Genomic DNA, 24,524 nt, shown 5'->3' with positions numbered 1-24,524 from the left:
CGTGCAGACCAACACTGCACGCACCCACCCAGTCAGCGTCCCAGGAGGATTTACACGTTGTTTCGTCGGCCCAAAACGTCTTGCGAAACGAAAGGAACCACCCACCGAGCACAACAACGAAGCCGAACGCACAGTTCGCACGTGCACGACCGACCGGTGTCGAACGCACGCACGTTCGTAGCGAACGCACGATCGCCGCGAACAGAGACCTGCACGAGAGAAACACGTCATCCGTGTCCGTGTCACTCGTTTAACGAAAACGCGAACAGCGGCATCAGCGGCGGCGGCTACCAGTGGCCGCCGCCGCTGCTGTTGCGGACGTGCCTCCCCCGTGGGTCGTCATGGCCGACGACGACGACGCGAAGCGAACAGGCGCGCGCGCAATACGGGCGAAACACACGGCACATCGGCCGTGATAATGAAAACGCACGGTACGCACGCGGCTCTCGGCGCACGCACACGTACGATCGCGATTAATTACGGTTAGCGAGGTTTTTCACGTTTTTTCCGCAATCGTTTTACACACATCTCACCCACCCCTCTCCCTCCCGCGGTCGTCCCACGGACCAAGACACTAATACGTCGTCACGCGACGACGGATACGTACTGCATTAACAACAATCATATATATAAATAAATATACGTGTACACACAGAACACGTACACGTACGGTTAAAACGACGGGCACGTTGTGTCCGGTTGTCCACGATATAATTATATACGTAGCTACTCACCAAGCTCCGAGTGGTCAAGCTGCCGTTGGTGCTGCCTTTGGTGCCGGTGCCGGTGCCCGCTCCGCCGCCGCCGCCACTATTGCTGTCGTCCGACATCGTGTGCCGTACCGTTCGGTCTGTCGCGGGCGGTTATGTGTCTGCGTGCCGAGTACGAACAGATCTGCTGAAGCTATTCTATTCTTCCCGTTTCATGAATACGACAATAAGCACGTCAACGATAGAACCGATCTTTTTACCCGGGAACCCTCGGTGCAACAGTTATGAGCCACCACCGACCGCTGTTGTTGTTATGGTCCGTCTAGCAGCGAAAACGATTGAACAATGACGACGGGGCGCGAGATGAGATTTCGACGACGAGACAGACGTGGATAGGCCAATCAACCGAAAACACGACGAACATACTGATCGCCGATCACTGAGTGTCGCTTGGCGTGCGGTGTTGGTCGGCGGGGCAGCCGGGTACACCGGGGCTGCCGACGCGCTACCTACCGGCCACACGTGATACCAGCCGAACCGCTAGCACGTTAATATTGTTATCGTATAACAACGTGTACCATAATTATTATTATCGTCGTTGTTATTATTGCTATATGGTCGATGTTGTTGTTGTTTCACGTCATCGTCGTCCGTATAATGTAAATAATATTACATATAGCAGTGTATTCGTTATTGTTGTGTAGTAGAACATGGTTCGCGACCACTGCGATCGGAAGTGTCTTCGTACGCGGTTCGACGAATCGAAAACCATTGATATATTTGCGCCGATTCGATCGATAAACGCGTCAATGAACCAACGAACTTGCCTTCGATTAATTTTTATAAATAATCAAACGATCCATTTCCTTTAATTAGGAACTGGAAATCCCTCAATGGAACGGTGTCACTACTCGGAAAGAGTCTAACCTTTTCTCATACGTAGAAAAAAAAATACCCACGTGTACAACATTATGTATTGTTACGCGGCCGTACGATATAAAAATACTATATGATACCAATAACAATTTACACTCGGCTTGTTCTTAGATTCTGTATTAATACATTATTTATATTTTATTTTACTAGTACTAATCGTTTTTATTATTTTATTGAACACCTTATTTTTATGCATTTGTATCTTATTCTGTGCCAATACCTGAGGTAGATTTCCTATTAAACACTGTAGGCAGTTGCCTAGGGCAGCAAAATTTGGGAGCGGTAAATTCCGTAGTGTTCTATTTAAAAACATCAAACGTATGAAAAAAAAATTGGAAAATTAATTTCTTTATATTTATGAAAAATAATTACCCACTCTGTGTCACACTATATTACTAAATCGACTGTATATTAATAATCTTATGTTGTTATTATGAAAATCTGTTTTTATTAAAATTTAGTGGACATACATTGACATTTTTTCAAAGTAGATTAATTAATAAAAACAAAAAAATAGTATAAAAATTTAGATGGATGTACGTACATATGTTAATATATTTAATATTTAGATAAGGTATTTTGGAACGGGTTATGTAACTTTTTCACCTATTATATAGGGGCTGCAAATTGTTGGTGCCTATTGCCGTAAATACCTGGAGTTTATAATATAATTACTTTACGAAAGGAAACGCTACAATTTAGCACAAGTATATTGGTCATATACTCGATCCATATATTTTATAATAGATTTACAATTTCCAGATTAATTTGTTCTGATATACATTTTTAATATTTACTACTCATAAAGTATGATCATAACTCTTGTGTACATTATTTAAATGAATTATTATACTTAGTTAGCGTAACAATTTGTACATACTCATACACGATGTACCTACCTACAAACTAAAAACATTAAATTATATGTAAGTGTTATATTTTATATTAAAATAATAAACTAAAATATACAGAAACACGTATACATTTACAAGTATAATGAAAAATAATCAATTTAATTATTATCTATTTCTAAATAATTTAAGATGAAAATTTATACATGCTATAATAAAAATTAAAAAAATATAGGCTAAGCATTTTTTATTTATTTCTATACTTTAACTATTTATTCATGGTCGTGGGCAGACCAGCATTTCAAGGAGAGGGGTGTCTACTATACTTTTGGACCTTAAAACGTGCAGGTATATTTAACAAATTATATTATATAAATAATTAAATGAACATAATTTTAATTTTTCATTTAATACTGTGGTATACGAGTATTAATCCCAATGAATATGTTTTTCCTGAATATCGTATATTTTTCACAAATGGCTTCAGTTATTTATGATAAGTGATTTTATGTTTATAACTACTAAACATACACTAGCTGTTATATTATCTTATGAGAATCGCATGAACATTTAAAACATTTTGTTTTATTTTGTCCATTGTGAAACGAAATTTAATTTTTACCAAAAATATTCTAGAATAAATTTCATTTAATATTAACAACATCAGTTAAAGTATAGGCCCTTTACCTTTAGACTTAAATTGAAGGACCTCATTTACTACATTTCAGAGGTGCCCGTGCGCACGTCTATGTATTTATATAATATAATAATTAACGGAAATTTACCATTTGCTAATTATAATTTTTTTATTTTTTATTGAGAAAAAAAGTAGATACTTATGAACTAAAAAACCTTATTAATATTCGACATATGTAAGTAATTTTCAAATACATTTTATGTTTTAAATAAAACATTCATCAGAAAATGTCTATAATTTAATCATGGTCGACCCAACGAAGGCTGCGACAAATCAATTGTTATGAATATAGTTGTATCGGGTAACTCCTAAATTAATTGAATTTATTATAAGCATATATTTACCAATAACAAATAATAAATCTGATGAATCTAGTTTATTTTTATCGAATTCGGAATTTTCAGCAGCCCTAAGTAAATATTATCAGTATTATAACATTCCTATTATTACATTAGCATTATATATTCTATATTACTAAAAAAAAAATAATATTAAAAACATAATAATCTAAATTGTCAGTTTTGAGTTTAATCACAATAAAAATATAACTATATTATTAAACAAAATAAACATACTTAAAATAAATTAGAAATGTTCAATTTTAACATGGTAAATGATTATACATTTTTTACCAAGAAAAACACATTAAATGTAGGTTAAATAGAAGTGTAACATTGCATTTGACGCACGACGCGACGGACGGGAATATAACGGATTATTGAATATCGAAAACAAGATAAAAAATAATTGAATATTCACTATAAAGTGGTTTTGTAATAAACACCTATCACAGAAACGTAATTTATATATAAAATACGTTAATTTATAGTACGTCAATTTACTATAAATTTATTGTTATTTAAACTGACGATTATTATCCAAATATGATGTGTGAGCAAAAAAACGTATAATCTGAGCGCACAGCAGTGCGCCAAGTTCCGGCAATGCCGGTGTTTACACGAACCAATTCACCCGGTTATTTAACCCATATATCTCTGTTTCTTCTTAAGATAAACTTTTGAAATTTAAAACACAGATTAATCTCGAGTAGCTTAGGACGCTGTAATAAAATGAGCCCTTAATATTAGACCATTTGCAATTTTGTTACTGACTCACTCACTGATCATCAAAATTATAAGACACTTCCCGTATAGGTAGAAACGTGAAATTTGGCACAAAGGTAGGTTTTACTAAAAAGAGGTTTTACTAACCTAAAATTCTTTTTCAAAATTAATGGCGCTCTAGAGAGTGTATTTCTAAACGTATGAAGTGGTGCGCTCAGCACACATAAACGCTTTCTTTCAAACAGCGTTACAATATGGTAATAAGAAATTGTTTGTAGTTGACTTATATATATACATCTATAAAACAATAATATTTTCGTAAATTTATTTTATCCAAATACAAAATATAATATAATAATTCAAGTACAGTATATTTTAATAATATTCGTTTGTATACGGACAATAATTTTACGTGGTAACGTCATATGAAAACATTAATGTATGTACTATTGATCAATGTATGACTAAGAAGGATTCCGAAATCATCCATCGAAATCATCAGCCGAGCTTATGTGCACCGATATTAATTCCTCATTTACTTAGCTTATGTCATTACCATCCATAAGAGTCAGGGATTAGGTTTTCCAAATGTTTTGTTAGATGTTGGCAACTCAACATCCTCGTGTGGTCAAGCATACGTGGCCCTCTCTATGGTGACGAGCTTCCAGGGAGTTCACTTTAGAATTAATTTTGATCCCTGTCAGGTGAAAGCCAAGGATAGTGCCATTGTTGAATATAACCGTCTAAAAACTTTGTATAGACCAAACTTAACAGACATTTTATTTAAAAAGTATCGAGGACGAAAAATAAAATACCGTGCTTGGCTATCATTGCCTGGTATTGACAATGCTCAAGAGTTCAATTTCTCAGCTTTTCAACAGAAACCCAAACGGTCTTACAAGAAAAAATCTACGACATATAAAAAAAAAATTTTAAAAAAATAAAAAAAATAATAATAATACGTCGTCCACGATGCCGAAGCCTACAAAAATAAATTATATCTCCAAAAAAAAACCTAACGGTGAAAAAAGGCCAAGTTCCAAACTCTCTCCCAAAAAAGTCAGCCTACCAAAGTAGTGAAATTTACATTGCGGTCAAGTCTAGTTTATGCCTTATTCAGAAACTGGCCAAGTGTTAAACAATACAAATAAAAGAGCAGTGTTTATCTTTAATGTAGAAAAAAAAGTGAGGTTATGAGTTAAAAAATATCAGACTTAGCCACAATGTAGATTTCACTACTTTGATAGGCCGACTTTTTTGGGAGGGAGTTGGAACTTGGGTTTTTTTCACCGTTAGGTTCTTTTTGGGGATAATAATAACATCAAAGCAATATAAACAGTAATATTTATTTAGGTCCTTTCCATTGAATTGAATATAGGATTTAATTATAGCTGATACTTAGGGTATTATTACACTATACGTATTTATTTTGTGTGCTATTCGTGTAATACTTTAAAATTATATATTGTACAATAATCAAATTCTACAAATTCCTTTTCTAAATAGGAATATGATTTTTTTTCTTTACATTTTAAATAGTCCTTAAGTGTTAAGCGGCTCCTACACGATCAATCATATTGCGCAATACCTAATATTATGCAGTATTATTGTGTGTCTGATACGAACACTGTGAATACTGTGTAAGTATAAAATGAAAATTGTGCTTGTTTGAAATTAATAATATATTGAATAATATTGAATATTTTATACGTATAGGCATAATACTGTACAATAATTGTAGTTAGTAATATTGAGAACCAGATCATTTTGGATTTCTACTACTACCTATGTGCTTTCCGTCTACGGCACCGACGCAACGAGGAAAATTTTATTTGCTTTCAAATTCCTTGTAAACTGCACTTCAACATTCATAATTTTTTGGAAGCTAAAATAATAGAAATACTCATATAAGTGGAATTACGTTTAATTAAGGACCACTATTTAAATTTTTTAATATCATCTATGACACTTGGAACTTTGTGAAAAAATGTACCCGTTTTATATATTTATGAGTACTACAAAAGCTAATCAAAGACCGAAACCAACCATATAGCCAACACCAACAAAAAAACCAAATAGTTGTTTTTCAAAAGAAATTACTAAATATAACATATGAGTATTTAAAAAACCATGATGAGTATGAAAATCTCAGAATATCATGGGCAAACGTGTAAAAAAATATGATAGTTGTAGTTGACCAACAAAATCATACAAAAAAAACCATTCATGATATTTTGTATGGTTGCCAGTTGGGTACTTTCAGGCCCGTATTTAAAAATTTGGTGCCCCTCGACATATAATTTATGCCCCCTCCCCAAAAATAAATAATGATAATATAACACTTATTATTTCGTCCATAAACGAGATTCTTTAATATTAAAATATATCTTATAAATGAAAATCGTTCAATACTTTTTTTAATATGCAAATTAAACAAATTATAACATAATAAAACACTCAATTTCCTTTTTTTTTAATTAACAAATTATAATATAATAAAAATACAATTTTTTTTAATTTACAAATTATAATATAATAAAACGTATTATTTTCTTTTTTTTTTATTGTTTTACTTTTTTTTCATTAGATACATAATTTTTAAAATAAATGTTGTTAAAATATTTTGCCACCCCTAAGACTTGACGCCCCCGGGCATGTGCCTACCCGTGCTCCCCTTAAATACAGGCCTGGGTACTTTACATTGACACTTCATAAAGATCAATGAATCTTATCGGCAGTGGCGCCCACGTAGAGTTCCAAATGGTGCAATTGCACTGGTTTCTCATGGATCCCGGAGCCTACATACATTTGGGGGCCCCAGTTTGGTCTCTGGAGCAAACACTATGAATGCATAATTATTCATTTGGATCTTTAGAATGTTAATTAAATTAATCATTTAGCATTTTTGGTTTTCGATATTCATGCTCATATCTTTTAGATTCTGAACGGAGAAAGGATTTTATTTTTTAATTGGTATAAATGCCAGCGTTGAAATGATAAACAAAGTTTCATAAAAACAATATTATAAATTTATTTTATATTTTGTTATATATGTTGACAATTAAGATTTCGAAAATATATTAGTTGGCCAATGTAAAGATACAAATAAATTCACTAAGCAAAATTATCGAAAACTACAATTAGGTCTAGCTAAGTAAATAGATCGAATCGAACATTAACTTTTCCGTGATAGACAACGTTTGCCCATTTAATTTTTAATTACATTTTTATATCTTACAACTTCCCACCGCGTTCGTATATTCCGTGATTAATAAAAAACCAAAATAAACCAACAATGTCAACAGATTTTTTGTCAATAAACCTTTTTACAAGCGGTTTCGTAAGTGTAACGAATGCAGCAAGAGAAAAATATAGACACCAATTACGAAATGCTCAAGTTACAAGAGTTACTATCATCATAGGTGCATACAGCTGGACAGCAAAGCGTGCAGCAGGTCTACGGATCCCATCGAATCGACGGCACTGGTATATAATTTATGAATAGATCGCAACGCGTTAGATGTTACTAGGGATGGGTAAAAAACAATGATGTTTTAGGTCGATATATCGATGTTCTAACATCGATGATTTGTTTTCGATTAATCGATTAAACATCGATGTTTATGTTCAAAACGTTTGATTTTTTTTTATTATTTTAGTATGCAGCAATGCCTAGCAGCATACAACAATCATTATACAGTATACACTATACAGTTATAATCAGGGCTCATAAGTTCATGTACTAAAAAACGCATAAATAAGCTTGCAATAATGCACTAACATTTGATCAAATATACATTAAAAATCCTTAACTATGCACGAAAAAAAATGTACTATAAGCATTTTTTAAAATAATAAGAATTATTCATTCATATTTTGAAAAGTTATATTTTTTCTTCGGTTATACTTTATTAAAATTATAATTAATGAAGACTCGTTGTGACGAAAATGGATGTATTGCAACGGACACGTCAATAGGAGGAGAGTGCTAGTGGTGCGCAATATCATTGTTTCTGTGGTACTGCTTTTAACTTATAAAAATTAATTTCATAAAAAAAATAAAAATATTGATAAAATATTAAGATTTTATAAACAAGTTCGGAAAAGTAAATAAGAATGAATTCAAACATTTATTGATCTAATTTTTTTTTGACTTCCACAAAAAACGATTTCGATGATTTTACATAAAATAATAAGCGCTAATTACTCAAAAAAAATCAACTATAATCAAGGCTGGGCAAGTTGATGATATTTTTTACCTCAGTTAAGTTATTTGAGTTTATGTTCAATTAAGTTAAAAAATAAGTTAATCTATATGAGAATTACATCAATTAAGTTAAAAAATATCGTTAACTTAAATTAATAAGTAAATTAAATTAAGCACTGATATAAATGATATATATATATATATATATATATTTATATATATAGTAACAATTTACAACAGCTCTTGTTTAACATTAACGATAATGAAAACGCAGAAAAATCTTATTAGACTCGAATTGAAGTTGAAAAATATACATTTCTTTATTGGGATTGATTTTTGGCACTTTTATGTCAAATTTATGGTAATTTATGTATCATTTGTTTTTATTAATTTTTCATACAAATATGATAAATATAATTTCAAAAAAAAGTATTCTTTTTAATGTTCAATAACAGTATGAAAACTAAAAATAATTACTGCAGCTGAAAGTGCAATCATAAAATTATACAGGCAATAAAGTATACAGTTGATACAAAACATTAAAATAAATATATAATATTATTTAATTTTATTAAAATATAAATAAATAAAACAATACAATGGCCAGGTTAATCAAAATACCTAATTTTTTTTATTTATTTTTTTTTTATTGCTTTTATTGTTTTTATCTTCAAAATACCTTTTGAGTCTCAATAAGTCATCTCAAAATGTTGATCAGTTATTAAATGTCTTCTCTTATTCAATAATATTTAATAATATCAATCTTATTTAATAATATCATAGATTATGGAATAATTCTAAAAATTAAGGAGTACAATTATTAATAAGAATTATTTATTCAATGATAATATGTACCTATTTATTTTTGTAATATAGATTTACGGCCACTTTTCATGATTCACATTCAACAATGATAATGTAATTCATGGGTGGCATGGCTAATTTTACTTTAATTTTTCTCTGAAGGCAGTTGAGTACTTTTCTGAGATCAGTGGGACCTCAAATAATAGTTAATAGGTACTAAGATAAATATTATGGTCTAATCTAAAAATTCTTCAACATTTTTATATTTTTCTAAATTCCATGAACTTGTTATCGAATTCGGTATTTCACAAAAATATTTTTCTGGTCTTGAAAATCAAAATTAACTTAATTGGGATAAATTAAGAAATAATACATTAATAAGGTAAATTAACTTAACTTTTAACTTAACTTTTACCTTATTAACTCTTTAATGCCTAGGCTTGACTATATGCTAAATATGCCAATACACATAAACCATGTAAAATCATGTTCTATTAAACTTTAGATTTTTATTACCATTGTTATGAAATAGATTTTTATCTCAATTAGCATATTTTTCGACGTAGCAAAGAAAAAATGCAAATGCATGAACATACGAGCACTGCTTATAAGTATTTAATATGTATTTAAAAAATAAAAGTTAAACAATAGTATTTTAACTTGAATTTATTGTTTAATAGTGATGCACTAGAGATGTTAAGTTCGTGAACGAATAGTTCATTTGAACTATGCACTTTGATGAACTATTCTGAACTGTTTCAGTACCTGTAACTTAACAGTTCACAGTTCGAAAAGAATTGGTAGCATTGTAAAAATGAAATAGTTCGCGAACTTCTATAAAAATTCTCTGTAGTTCGTTGTTCGAAATCTGGTAAATTTAAACAGCTGTTTACAATTAGATAACAAATACTTAATTGCTCATAAGTAGTGTAAACTACTACTGAACTGTGTATTGCTGTACTAATAGTGATAAAACGAATAGTTTATTTTCAAATAATATTAGTATGATCAATTAAATTATAGTGGTTTTCAGCAAAAGTGGCCCTCGATAGTGGCGCAACTAGTGACACTATTTCACAAAATCAGTGGTTCTCCACATTTGCAGGTCAACAACAGGTGGCCGAATAAAATATCGTCATTGTATATTTTACCCACCCATAGTTCTTTATGTTTTTTTATTCCATCTAATAAAAATTTAAAATACTTGTTTTTCTATGGTCACAGTCGCTCCACGTCATAATATAATGTCCCGTTCCATGATAATTGTGTATACCCATATTCTACAATCTACACCTTCTGTTTACAATTCATATGACGTAATCACGTGTTGATATCGTTTTCGCGCACTTTCCATTTTTCAAATACCGTCGAGAATTTGTTTATTTTTTTAAAAAAAATGTCTTTACATTCTGATACACATTCACAGACGAAAAATACTATTTATAATGTGTATAAATATTTTAAAAAACTATCGATGGACTCGTCTAATCCGGAGATAGCCACTTTCTTTAAACAGACATTTATAGTGAACCACTATAGTGAACTAGGTGAACTTAAGAATAGTTCACTTGAACTATTCATTTGAATGAATTGTGATCTAATGAACTATTCACAGAAATGAACTAAACTTTCCATCTCTATGATGCACAACGATATATCGATATAATTTATTAATTTATAATAATTTATAGATCAAAAATAATTGATTGACGGATTTTTTTTAAATTAATATTTCTTACATTAAAAAAGTATGAATAAAAAGTATAAAAAAAAGTTTTCATATTATATTATTATAAACAAAAATTAAAAATTAAAATTGAATTAAAATTACAGGTGATTATTTATTTTTCATCTGCTATAGGCACCTCCGAGTGTTGTATAATTGCTCCCTGAAAACATGCATACATTTAAAATTAATAAGATGGAAAAACGAGACTAATTGTAAAAATCCAACAGTCACTGCTAAATACATATATTATAAGGGCTTTAACGTATTACTTATCGTTAGTATTTAATCGTTCTTTGACATTGATTCTCTGTTAAAACGTATTTAAATAGAAAATAGAAATTTAAAATTGAAACGAATTGATATCAGTTTTCGATATCGGTAAAATTGGTCTGATATCGAAATACGACATCATTGTGCATCATTTTTTTTTAATCAAGAAATTAGTACACTGTAGTACAGTGACTGTACAGATAATAAGGTGTGCTACAGATGGTAGCTCTAGAGAGAAAACAATCTTTTTTAATATTTTTAAACTTAGATGTTCTTAAACATCGATGGTTTTTCACCGATACATCGTACACATCGATATTTTAAAAAATCGATGTTCAAACAATTTTGCCCAACCTTAGATGCTACTACCCAATGCCACCTAATTAATTTTAAAAATACTCACTCTTCACTCATATTCAATACCAAGTAGTATTGTGGAGGTAATACTTTATCATATGTATATACATAAACCAAGGGCGCCCATTAGGTAATTTTCAGGGAGGAATAAAATTAAATCAGGCACCAATTTTCTGAAACTTATTTATAGTATATGGATTATAGGTACTAGGTTGGTTTTTTTTTGAAATATAATGAAAAAGAAAGGGTACTAACTTAACTTCAAAATACTGAATGCAAAACATTATGATATGTATGTTTATTATAATATTAAAAAACTGCATATTTATTTTTTTAAGACTAAATTCATTAATAACATTGTTCATGATTTCGGTTTGTGTATTTTAAATTTTTTCTCTGCCAAGACTTATCATGCATAGACCATCAAGCATTTCATCACTTATAGTTGACCTTATCCATGTCTTAACTCTGCTCAAAATACTAAAAGACCTTTCTACCGTGCAAGTTGTTGTTTGCAATGTGATGTATATAAGTAACCTTGCTCGCAGAATAAAGGTATGTTGGGCATGTTTTCTTCTCAAAATACTTTTTTAAATTTCTTTGATAGTACCAGGAGTATTTCTTATTTCGGGCATTGAGTTTTGATAATTTTCTACTTAATTAAGCTGTGAAAAAATCATGCAGTTCTGTACTATTTTCTATTATAACCTGTACATCATTTTCTTTATCTCTCTTTACCACTAGTTGAACAGCCATCGAAACCTAAACAAAAAAGTCCAGACATATCTAAACCATATTTTCAGTCGTTTCTAACCTAACCTAACCTTCTAATATTTGAATTTCTACAAATTCAAAACATTTTTCTTGAACTACAAAATCAGTACCAATAAATCTTATACCAATAGACAACTGTTCCTTTACGTCTATATTTGCTGTTCCATCAGTCAGTAAAGGAAAAGCAACAGCATTATTGATTATGAATAACTTGACCATAAATTTGGATTATTTAATTTTGAATTCAATGGAATACATATTGATATTTACACGATGATGTTTCAGAATGATTTGATAAAATTGTATTTCCTGAGTCGATCAAACATTTTAATAAATCAATAAAATTATGTTTATCAGCAGTTTTTCATTTAACGACAATATTATGTTGTCTAAAAACAAAATTGATTTTATAATAGGTATCAATTTTTTCCCTATTTTCTTCAACCTCTAGATTTGCTCCAGTATTAATTTGTCCAACAACAGTCTTTTATTTTTTTAATTCATAATATCTAGAAATTATTATGTTAGTACAGTATTCCTATTATATGCCACTATGAAATCGCATGATTTTCTGATTCATCGTGAATTTTATGAAATTTAGAGAAAGGAGTGACTATAAATGCACCTTATTTACCTCTATGTACAACCGGACGAAACAATATACAAAACTTGTAAAAAACACTTTTGTGCTTAGGTGAATGAATCATCCAGTCATAAGTTTCTAAATGTTTTAAATTGAACGCAGTTTTGAATGAGGTAGCATGACATTTTTAAAATCATTATTTATGGTAGGTTTTTATGGGTTCATCAACAAACTATACTTTTTACTGTCAGGAATTGGATGGATATTGATTAAGTGTCCAACTTCTGAGGATTCATATACATTGCTACTAGTACTACTTAATAACGCATGAGCGTCAATAATCATGCATTGTATAGCACATTTATTATTTTGCATATATTATTATTTACTCGGGGGAGGACATGTCCTTTCTTTGCAAAATGGGCGTCCATGACATACTCATATAAGAGGGAAGGGTCTAGGGGCTTAGCCCCTTAAAACAAATGACTACACTATACAGTATATTGTAAGTCAAATATTTTATGACTAATTTTCTAGCCCCCCCCCAAAAAAAAAAAAAATCAAATACTATTTGCACCTATGTGCATATAGATTGGCGTCAATGCGCGGGCACATGTTTTTTTATCTGATGTTAAATGGTGATGATATTAAATATTTATATTCCAACATAATCAGACAATGAAGATGATAGAATGGAACAATGAAAGTGTCCGAGACTTGAATCACAAAGACAGTTGCATCATTGAGAACAGCGTCGAATATAATTAGAAATATTAATAGAATTTATTGTAATTTATGGTAACACAGTTATCAGAGTTCGTATGTTTGTTTTAGTTTTAGATTACTCTTGACCAAAATCTTGCTACTTTAATAGCATTTGGATTTATAGACAATATATCTTCTTTCGTACAGGAGGATGGGCAGCTTTGGCAGTCCAGTAGGTGTTCCATGTTTTGTTCCATACTACACTCGTATTTTGTAGACATGTCTTGAAGGATGCCCTATTTCTTTACGTTGTTTTTAGATCTGCCCACTCCTACTCTGAGAATATTAAGGGATCTCCAGGTTGGCCAGTCTAATTCGTGTCCTACTGGCAGTAGTTCGGCTGGTTCAAACTCTAGTTTATTGTTTTCCTTGGAGAAAGAGAGTTTCCACCTTTCTCTTCGTACCTCTTCAGGATGTTTATTTAGAAGTTTTATCGTTTTTAGAAAACATTTTCTGGTTTTAAGTCTGAAATTAGGTGTATTTTGGCTATGTAATAGGTATCGTATGTCAGTTTCTACTTTGGTTCTTTTCCAGTCTGCTGTGATCTCCCAGCGGATGTTTGTTGGGGAAATACCAACAAGATAGTAAATTTTAGGAAGTGGAGTATTTTTAAGACAATCTGTTACTAAATGACAGGATTCATTCAGAATGTTATGAGTTTGTTCTATGTGAACGGACCACACTCTCTCACTCCACACAGAACTGGCATATTCTCCAGCAGAGAAACAAAGTGGCAGTGCAGATATACGTAATGTATGTGCGTTGACCCCCCCACGTAGAGCCTGTGAGTTTCCAGAGTATATTGTTCCTTGTAGCAATTTTTCGATCTAACATAACGCCTAGGTATGTGGAATGTGCAGAGTTCTCTGATACAGTTCCTCACCATTCAATTTTCGGTGTTCAGTCTGCCTCTCTGTTTTCAAGATGAAAAGCACAAACTTATGTCTTAATTGGAATTGGATTTAGAATATTTTCATCGTAGTAATCAGACATTACCCTGAGTGATTCCTCTAATGTACTTTCAATATCATAGAATTTGTCACCTTGGGCGGCTAGGGCTATATCGTCAGCATATATGAAATGTTTGATACCGGCCTGGATGAGTATCAGCTGGTCATTATAGTATATGTTAAAGAGTGTGGGAGCTAGCACACTACCTCGTGGGAGGCCATTTTGCTGAATTCTCCATCTGCTTACCTTTCCTTCAAGTTCTACGCAATATCGTCTGTTACAGAGAAAGGTGTTTATTGTCCTGGAAAGTGTATTATCTTTAGTTAGACCTTTGATCTTAGAGATCAGAAGGTTATGATTCACTATATGTGAATATATGTGTTGGGTGAGTCCCAATATTTGTCCAGTACAGGACCTCTCTGGCCTGAAACCGCCTTGCTCTTTGATGAGTTTATCGTCTATCAATATTTTTAGCCTGTTTAGGATTAATTTCTCATATAATTTGTAAGTATGGCAGAAGAGGGAGATGGGCCGTAAGTTTTTTTGCGTTGTCTGGGGTTTTTCCTGATTTTAGAAGTGCTATAATCTTTGATTTCCTCCAAAAAAAAATAACAATACAAATGGATAATTAAATAAAATTTTAAACACCTAGTGCACAACGAGACAAAACAAATACAAGGATATATCATTAGACAAGTCGGGGATGGTGGATTAATGATTTGAGAATTTTCTGAATTGTACTGGGTTTTGATGGTTTTACGTCTATGATTGTTAATTGTCGTACTTGAGGGCGGGAATTTAAAGAAAATGTTTTATTTTTCAGTTAGGCAGTCTACATTAGTCAATCTTCCGTCATCTTGTTTTTATACAATTTTAAATACTTAGGAAGTTAAATCATTAATAACGCAATTATTGTTATACTTTTTTATATAATATGTTCAATACAACTTTAATATAAGTAGTATAATTTACAATGTATTTATTAAAATATAAATTTATATAACAATATTCTGAGACACGTGATTTTGTCTGGCAAAAGGCCTAAATACCTATTTTAAATTGAAGCAAAAAGCTTTAATTACGTTAGGAATGAACAAAATTAATAACAATGATATTTTTTTAAGTATAATTAACTTTGAATAAATAATCAGTAAAAAAAAAAATTACAACTCTGTACAAAAAAAAATCTAACAAACTATTAATTTTACAAATATAGTTGTTATTTAACTTATTTATTATATACATTACTTATTGATTATTTTTTAAAATAAATATAAATTTAAATCAATAAGTTATTTTTCCCTCATCACTCCCGATATATTTTCTCTCCGATTATCAATAATTTATTTACATTTTCTATTTTACAAAATTGTTAATTTGTTTAGTAACTAAACAATTGTAATAAAAATATATTTATAATAAATTATGTTGAGTAATTAACTAAATTACAATTTTATAAGTAATAGATTAAGCTGACCATTAATGAAACATATTTTAGTAGAACCAATTGCTATAATAATACAAAAATATTTTATTATTTCCGAGTTTGAGCAGAAATATTATTTATGAAAAAACTTATTAATAAATAATGTTATATTAACTATAAATTAAATTCAAATATTCAACTGGTCCCTAGATTCTTAAGATAATTTATTTTAAATTTGGTCTTCACATTTATCTGACATTAAATAAATTACAAAATTGTATAGCTCTGTTTGAAATCACGAATTTTATCATATTTATATTAACTAAACATTTTTTTTTTGTGTAACTGTGATAATAAAAATTAAATTGAGTTATTCTAAATTGATTAAGTAATATAAATAGATACAATAATTAATATACATAATGTGATACATAAAATATTATGATAGAACAATGACTACAACCGGGGAGAAAATATTTTAAAAAACAGGTTAGTAGATGATGGAAAAAAAACCAACAACATTTAAGTTATTGCGATGTGGACATTTGTTTCAATGATAGTTAACTATTTTACTATTACTAGTAATAATAATAATTACGCATTATAAATACAATTGTAGAATATATTTTCTTTATTATAACAGAATAAATAATTTTCAAAGAAATCAATAAATATACAAATTTAAAAGTAATTGTACAAAAAACCATTAGGTCAGCTCTCAAGGGTAAATAATAACAGAACTAGAGTAGTTACATGGTAATATCCCACTTTTTGTAATATTAATATTTTGATAGTAAATGCTCAATAATACCACAGAAAAAAAAAATCAATAATGTTGTGTTTTATGATACAATCACTCAATTGAAGCTAAATGTTAAAGTAAATGTATTATAAATGTATAAAACAAATAAAAAAAAAAAAAATCATGAATTTTTGTTTTATACTGAATTAACAATAATCCTGTACAATTTGTAGTATTAATTTACAGTTTTAAACAATTAGAAATTATCAATGTCATGGGTATTTAGATATAGTTCATAATATGTGTGTGTAAAATATAAGTGTACATTTTAAAATTAGATATATTTATATTTATATATCTATGTATTGTAATTTATATATTGTAGCGTTTCTCAAACTGTGGGTCGCGAGTCAATTTTTTGGGGGTCGCTAGAAGTTTTTTTAATTATACAGATTGTAAGAAACAAGCACATTCATCACATACGCCTAATTATTAATTAAGTATTATATTATATATATTATATTATATTATATTATATTATTATTATTATTATTATAAAGTAGTAAATAAGTAATAAAATAGAAAAAATTTGTTTTTTGAAATTATTTTTATTGATTCTGTAAATGTAAAACTATGGTCGTGATAGATTTTTGGAAGAAAATTTGGATCGCGGTCCTAAAAAGATTGAGAACCACTGATATATTGTAATCCAACTAATTTAATTGTAGGTATCAATTTAAAAATAAGAACAAGTTATGGAAAATACCTCGTTAGTAAGTAAAAACATATTTTATATTCCAAAAATATTTGAGCTGTTATTAAAATAGGAGAATAATAAAATCAATGCAACATACTGTTTTCTTAATAATTTGTTCATTTCTAAATTTTATATTACTAAAAAAAAAAAAAAAAAATAAAAAAAATTATATTTAAAATTGCAAGACATATTAACATATTTTTTCGGTTGTATATAATAATTAAAATATATCATTAATTACAGAAATACCTATTGGCTATAGCCTTAACAAAAAAATGTGTAATTGCATATTGTTAAATGAAATTAAATTTTGTTTGAAATGGAAATTATTTTGGTCTCTTGTCATTGCATGTAGACCAAATATAATTATTTATTTATTTTAATTTGTGTTATAAATTAATTACATTAGATTGTAACTTATTTAAAAATAATAATTATCTATTTGTTAACTAAAATTAAAGAACAGACAGCATTAAAACATTAAAATACATTTTTAATAAAACCATGTAACTACCCTGTTCCTTTAAATTATTTTAATATTCAGAAAACAATATTTAATATTTTCTATTTTGTTCTATTTTTCCGGCTGTGATATTAATGAAAAACAACTCTTAGATATAGTTGGAAGTATATCGGGTGAAGGAGTTTGTGACGAACTACCCAAACGAACATACTGCCCAAAGTTCCTTAATATCGAATTAGAAAATGGTACATTATCAATCGATAAACACCTTCTTCTTCCCTGAAGTCCTTTGTGCACAATCATACTTTTTTCATCCAAAGATCTTTGGCTCAAAAGCCTAGAATCCATATTGAGGTCAGTATGATTTGTGTGCCCAACTAACATTTCCGCCTCCCAATTTTCCCATCTCGGTGGAAATTCTTCTTCCTCATCATCTGTACAGTTCATATCAATTCTAGTTTCACCGTGATACCACGATGGTTCCGGAATAATTGATTTGGGTAGATCTCGTAGTTCCATGTTCTCTTCTGCCGATCGATCTTCCCAAGATTTATTTGATAATAAAGCTGGACTGTGAGAACTGGAGTTATAACATCCAAGATCTTCTATGGCGAATGGTGATAAGCTGTTAAACGAAGAAATCTTTGGATACATCACTGTATCTACTGAATCGTTTCTCTAAAATAAATTAAATTAAATAAAAAATATTTGAAAATAAATAAAAATGTACTAAACATACTATAAATGGATTATCTTCATATTCTTCTATATTTTTTGAATAATTATCAAGTAAAGCTCCTAACTTTCTTTCATCAATAGGTTCATCGCTTAATTTCTAAAAATTTTTTTAACGAAATTAAAAAAATTAAAATTAATAAGTTTTAAAAATAAATATTACCTGATTGAATTGTTCACAGAGCGTACTTATTGTGTAATCTCGTTTATTAATTTCCGATTCGAGTTCATCTATTTTATCTCGATATTTACCTTCAATGTCATTCTGAAAAAAAATGGATTTTGATATAACTCTCTATTGCTGGAACTTGAAAGTGTATAATAGATTATATGATCGTAACTGTTTCATCTTTGAACTTACTAAACATTTCTCGACTATTGTTTTTACGCCATTTAATATTTCATTGCAACAATTTTCTTTAACATCTGGCCGTTTTGGTGTATATTGTATTGTGTCGGTAGACAGTCGTTTGGATAGTTTTGCATTTGATGTAGTTTGGGAAGACTTTTGCAAGTCAGTCTTAAAAGACAAATCCAGTGGAATTAGATTAGAGTTTTTACACTGCGAAGATATACTGTCTTGAATCCCGAATAAAGAACTACAAGAATCTGGTGACGATTCTATCGTCTTATGTGGATTGAACGTAACGTTTCTAGTCAGTTTGGAATGCCTGGCAGCATACCCTTCTATAGTTTGTGATGTCATTAATTGGTTAACTCTTTCATTGCCAAAACAATTAGATGATAACTTTTTTAGGATATTCTTAAGCCGTAATCGCTCAGCCGTTTCGTTAGATTCATCAGGTGTAATACTTGACGGTTCTGGCTTACGCAATTTTTGGTTCCTTAAAACCACCTCTAAAGCTACTGCCTCTGAGTGGCTTCGAGTTAATTGGTTACAGTACGAATCATCCACATTTTTGCACCCAGCAGAATCTAGACTTGCACTTCTCAAAAAAGCTTTTGCTTCAAGTTCCGCTAGTTTTTGCCGTTCATTCAATATTTTCAATTTCTTAACAAATGACAGGCCTGAATACTCAGGCGACAAATCATTTATCGAATCATAACGTCTGTTTTTGCCATCTAGATGCAAAACTTTAGGTCTTTGCATTAGTCTAATATCACATTGTTCCTTAATAATATTATTTTCAGTACATTTATTTGTTAAATTATTGTGAGCCGATATGTTTTGAGCAATCAATGAGCCCTGTTTGTATTGGTCATCTAATTTTTGGCACATTGCAATGAACTTGCTTTCGGAACTACCGATATTTGTATTGGTGAATTCGGTAGAAGGTTTGATGTTCGATTGAAGAGATGACGATTGACATGGGACCTCGCTATTCAATCTTAAGTCTTGTAATTTAGATTTTGGTGTAAGAACCGTGGCTTTCTTCAGAAGGGTCCACAATTTAGTGTTCGTTGTCGGTTTTCTAGGTCTAGTATGAACATCTGACAGTCGTTGCTTTAGACTTACTGCTTTTGGGTTTTCTTTCTTCGGAGTTTTTAATTTGACATTAGATTTTACTTTCAAAGTAGTTATTTCTGGTTCAATTTTCTTTGATCTATTTTCCATTACAGTCTCTTGGTCATTTTTTTGTTTGAGAATTAAAAGTCTCTGTAATAACGGAAGTCCAGCACCAATTACTTCTTGATTCATTGATTCTTTTCGAGTTTCAGATGCAGTAGTAGGTGGAGGTGATAGTAAACACTTTTTAAATTCACCGGCCCGGGGTTCCTTTTCTGATTTTGCTTTATTTAGTATTGGAATACCCGGAGATAATGGCCTTGGGTCTTCATCACTATGATCAGTTCCAGAGGCTAACTCGTCACTCCATACGCGAGGCATTCTTCTTAAAATACTTTTACTGCTCGTATTTTCTGACTTGCGACCACTACTAGTCAATGGCTGTAGCTCCATACTCTCTTCTACTACAGTTCTGTAAAAATATGAGACATCATATATGTTTTTTTAATTAAATCAATTTTAAAAATTTAAATAATTTTTAAAATAATTCAGAGTTTTTTTTTTTTTAATATATGTTATATTAAGTTTTGTTATAACAGAAATTCCAAAAAATAGGCTATTTTATTAGATTATCATATAATAGAAATAAAATATTCTAAATTAAATTTAAAATAATTTAGAACTTTGCATAGTAAAAGCTACAATACATTTAAGAATGTATTCAACTCGCTGTTATATTTTAATATGTAAAAAATGTTTAAGAGTTTATATAAATTTGAATTATCTCACCTAGTGCCACGACGCCCTTTTGAAAATGCATTTCGAAGTCCTTTGACATCACTACGAATTTTTTCTACAATACCACTACAATTTTCTGCAGCTTCAGCTCGAGATTTTATACGATCGGCCACTATTTTTCAAAATAGTATTTTAAATTACTTATGAATTTATTAGAAAAAGCTATTACAATTAATATTACCTACCAGCTTTATTTGCATTTCTTGCTTCCATTAAACGTTTTTTACCAAGAGTCTGAAGAATATCTTGAGCTTCTGGGTAATCCTTCATTGCTGCAAGAACATCTTCACGAGATAAACTAAATAGTTCTGAATATCCTACAGATCGTACATCAGCAGTTCTCCTAAAAATCACGTTTATAAATTCATACTTTAATTTGTCGAAATGTGGAATTAGTATAACTATGATTTTTTTTTACGAAATGTGTTTTATTAAAAAAACATTAGAACACAATATATTTATTAGGGTGTTCCTTAACAGAATTTCTCCACAAATATATAATTTATATTTTATTATTTTACTGTAGGATTAATAATAATAATCTTAACTTATAATATTTGTTAAAATGATAAAATTTTCACAGTAATATTATGTACTTCTTATTCACTTATTTGTGTAATTATTGGTTCTTCATATTTTCGTATTATACTCGTATAAATAATAAACGATAAGATTGTGAAAACGATTAAGATGTGTTGAAATACGTATTGTTTATCGTAGTTTCCGTAGGTACTAGTCTTGCTTTATAATTTATAAAAGATATTATTTTGTTCGTGATACTCATTTATTTCAGTTGTGTCAACGTCTTATGTGTTAAAGGTTATTATTGTGTTTGTCGTTAGTAATTCATAATAATTTAAATAGCAAAAATGTCAATAAAACTGAGAAGTGATTTTATTTTATTTTATTTTATTTTATAACACCAAAATTGGCTGGAGCGTTAGATAGATGTCAATTAAGTATTCGATATTCTGTATATATTCTCCAGGCTACTTTAGAAGCTTTAAATTTTAATATAGACGATTACGTAATAAACCAGACTTCTATACACAGAGCTCGAGGATCATACCGTTGCGAGCGTGGTGAACAAATAAAATTACAATTTAAAAAATCACTACCTAATTACGCAGTTGTACATTGGGACGGAAAAAATGTTACCGGATACTACAATTAGAAATGCAACTGTTGAACGACTTCCAATCGTGATAACTAGCAAAAATATAGAACAAATTTTAGGAGTACCAAAACTTGAGCGGTCAACAGGTGAAGAACAAGCTGCAGCTGTGTGTAATGCATTAAAAGATTGGGGACTATGCAATATAGTACAAGCTTTGTGTTGTGACACAACTGCGTCCAATACCGGTCGTTTAAATGGAGCATGTATTTTAATTGAAAAAAAGTTAGGTAGAGACTTACTATATCTTCCGTGTAGACATCATATTTATGAACTTATTTGAGAGCCGTTTTTGAAATTAAAATACCTCAAGTTACTACAAGCCCAAGTATTCCATTATTTAAAAATTTTCAAAAACAATGGTGCGAAATACATACTAATAAATATAATAGTGGGATTGAAGATCAAGCATGTGGTGATATTTTAGAAAATGTGAAGGAAGATATTCTTAGTTTTGTCCAAGATAAATTAAAAATTAAACACTCTCGTGGAGATTACCGTGAATTTTTAGAATTAGTACTAATGTTTCTTGGAGGTGATTTGGAAAATAATATAACAATTCATCCTCCTGGTGCTATGCATCAAGCTCGATGGATGGCACGGTCAATTTATTGCTTGAAAATATTTTTATTTAGAAATTATTATAATATTGCAGAGTCTGTTAAAAAGGCAATTGGAGAGATTTGTGTTTTTATCATTATATTTTATGTTAAAGCTTGGTTTACTTGCCCATTGCCAGCTAAAGCTCCCAACCAAGACTTACAATTTATAAAAGATTTGAAATCATTTAAATCAGTTGATAAAGACATATCTAAAGTATCAATTAAAAAAATATGTCATCATTTGTGGTACTTAACCGAAGAAACTGCTGCATTATCTTTTTTTGATGATTCTATACCACTTGAGACAAAGCGTCAGATGGTAAAAGCTCTAAAAAAAAAAACCAATAAAAAACCCGACTAAACGATTGATTATTCAACCAAACCAAATAGATAATACATTTTTAGGTAAGTAAAATATCTAGTTTATTTAAATGTAAAAAATTTAAAATTAATATAAAACAATAAACAATCAATTTACCAATTTTTTCAGAAAAAAATATTGATGAATTTCTATCAGAGAGTAGCTTGAAATTATTTTCTCGATTCAAAATTAATGATGGCTTCTTAAAAAACGATCCAAAATCTTGGGAATCAAATACAGATTTCGTGAATGCAAAACATATAATAAATTCACTAACAATAATCAATGATACTGTAGAAAGGATAGTGAAATTGATGGACAATTTTAATGCATCGTTAACATTAGATGAGGAGCAAAAACAGTACGTCTTACTGTGTGTACAAGGACATCGAAAAACCTACCCCAATTGTAAAAAAAGTACACTTCAACAACAACATAACATATAATTAAAATTATGGTGCCTGTATTTATAATTGATATCACTTATTTTATGAATTTTACTCAATATTGTAAGTTTTTTTTTATTATTTTTAAGAATATATTTAATTACGCTTATGCATCTTTTAAATTAATAGATTTATTAAAAAATGTTATATTATAAAATATATTGGAAATTTAATTTACTTGAAAAAACATATTGTAAAAAATTACGATTTTCATAATGGTTTACGAAATATTTACGGAAATACAAAAATTGTCTAAAATTATTTAAAAATGTATTAAGCTCAAACTTTAACTTCAAGTCGGCACGGGTTAACTTTATTTGATTGACCTAAAATTTTTTGTAGTTCACTTTTATATGTATACACACCGATTTAGGGGGTGAGACCAGAAAAATATCATTATTTTTTTTTTTTCTCATATGGCTAAGGAACACCCTAATATTTATATTAGAGGAATGGTACTTAATACAAAGTAGGTTAGGTGCAACAAAAAAATACTATTTATATTAGAAATCTAAAACACAGATTGAAATATATGATAGAGAGTACAACTGGAAGAAATTGAGAAAATGAGGATTGAGAATACTGGAGTCGGATTTTTGTAACAAATAGATCAATGATGAGTAAAAAGGGTTAATCTAAATAAAAAAATGGATGGTAAGGAAAAGAATATATGATTAAGCTTGTTAAAGGCTTCATTTGAATTGATGGTGCAAAGGGCGAAAGAGTTGAGAGAAAAGTAAAAAGAATTCGAGAAGATAATAATATCGTTAAATTAATGATTTAAATGTTCTTAATATTTCCCGATTGAATGCTAATATGAATAAATATGATACGAGTATGTGCATGTTTCTCAA

The 24,524-nt window shown here is 29.8% G+C and overlaps 2 protein-coding genes across 7 annotated transcripts in view; both read right to left on the bottom strand.

Moving 5' to 3' along the window:
• Positions 1-1,174, bottom strand: part of LOC112690349 (jmjC domain-containing histone demethylation protein 1-like) — a 39,017-nt gene extending 37,843 nt beyond the window's left edge. The window contains exon 1 of the mRNA XM_025564350.1: positions 735-1,174. Within this exon, the coding sequence (XP_025420135.1) occupies positions 735-830 (96 nt within the window). The 5' untranslated portion in view covers positions 831-1,174. The remainder of the gene's footprint in view (positions 1-734) is intronic.
• Positions 1,175-18,176: 17,002 nt separating this feature from the next.
• The window catches only part of LOC112690326, a 149,860-nt gene continuing 143,512 nt past the window's right edge, over positions 18,177-24,524 (bottom strand). For all 6 annotated transcript variants that reach the window (XM_025564309.1, XM_025564310.1, XM_025564311.1 and 3 more), the window contains 6 exons: positions 21,273-21,430; positions 21,079-21,199; positions 19,183-20,761; positions 18,985-19,086; positions 18,826-18,921; positions 18,177-18,764 (listed from right to left, as the gene is read on the bottom strand). In XM_025564309.1, coding sequence (XP_025420094.1) covers positions 18,198-18,764; positions 18,826-18,921; positions 18,985-19,086; positions 19,183-20,761; positions 21,079-21,199; positions 21,273-21,430 — 2,623 coding nt within the window. In that variant the 3' untranslated portion in view covers positions 18,177-18,197. The remainder of the gene's footprint in view (positions 18,765-18,825; positions 18,922-18,984; positions 19,087-19,182; positions 20,762-21,078; positions 21,200-21,272; positions 21,431-24,524) is intronic.

This window comes from Sipha flava, unplaced genomic scaffold, assembly GCF_003268045.1.
Source record: "Sipha flava isolate LNK unplaced genomic scaffold, YSA_version1 49_pilon_pilon, whole genome shotgun sequence".
NCBI classification, from domain to species: domain Eukaryota; kingdom Metazoa; phylum Arthropoda; class Insecta; order Hemiptera; family Aphididae; genus Sipha; species Sipha flava.
The sequence above is the reverse complement of the archived record's forward strand: the minus strand, read 5'-3'. Positions and strand labels throughout refer to the sequence as shown.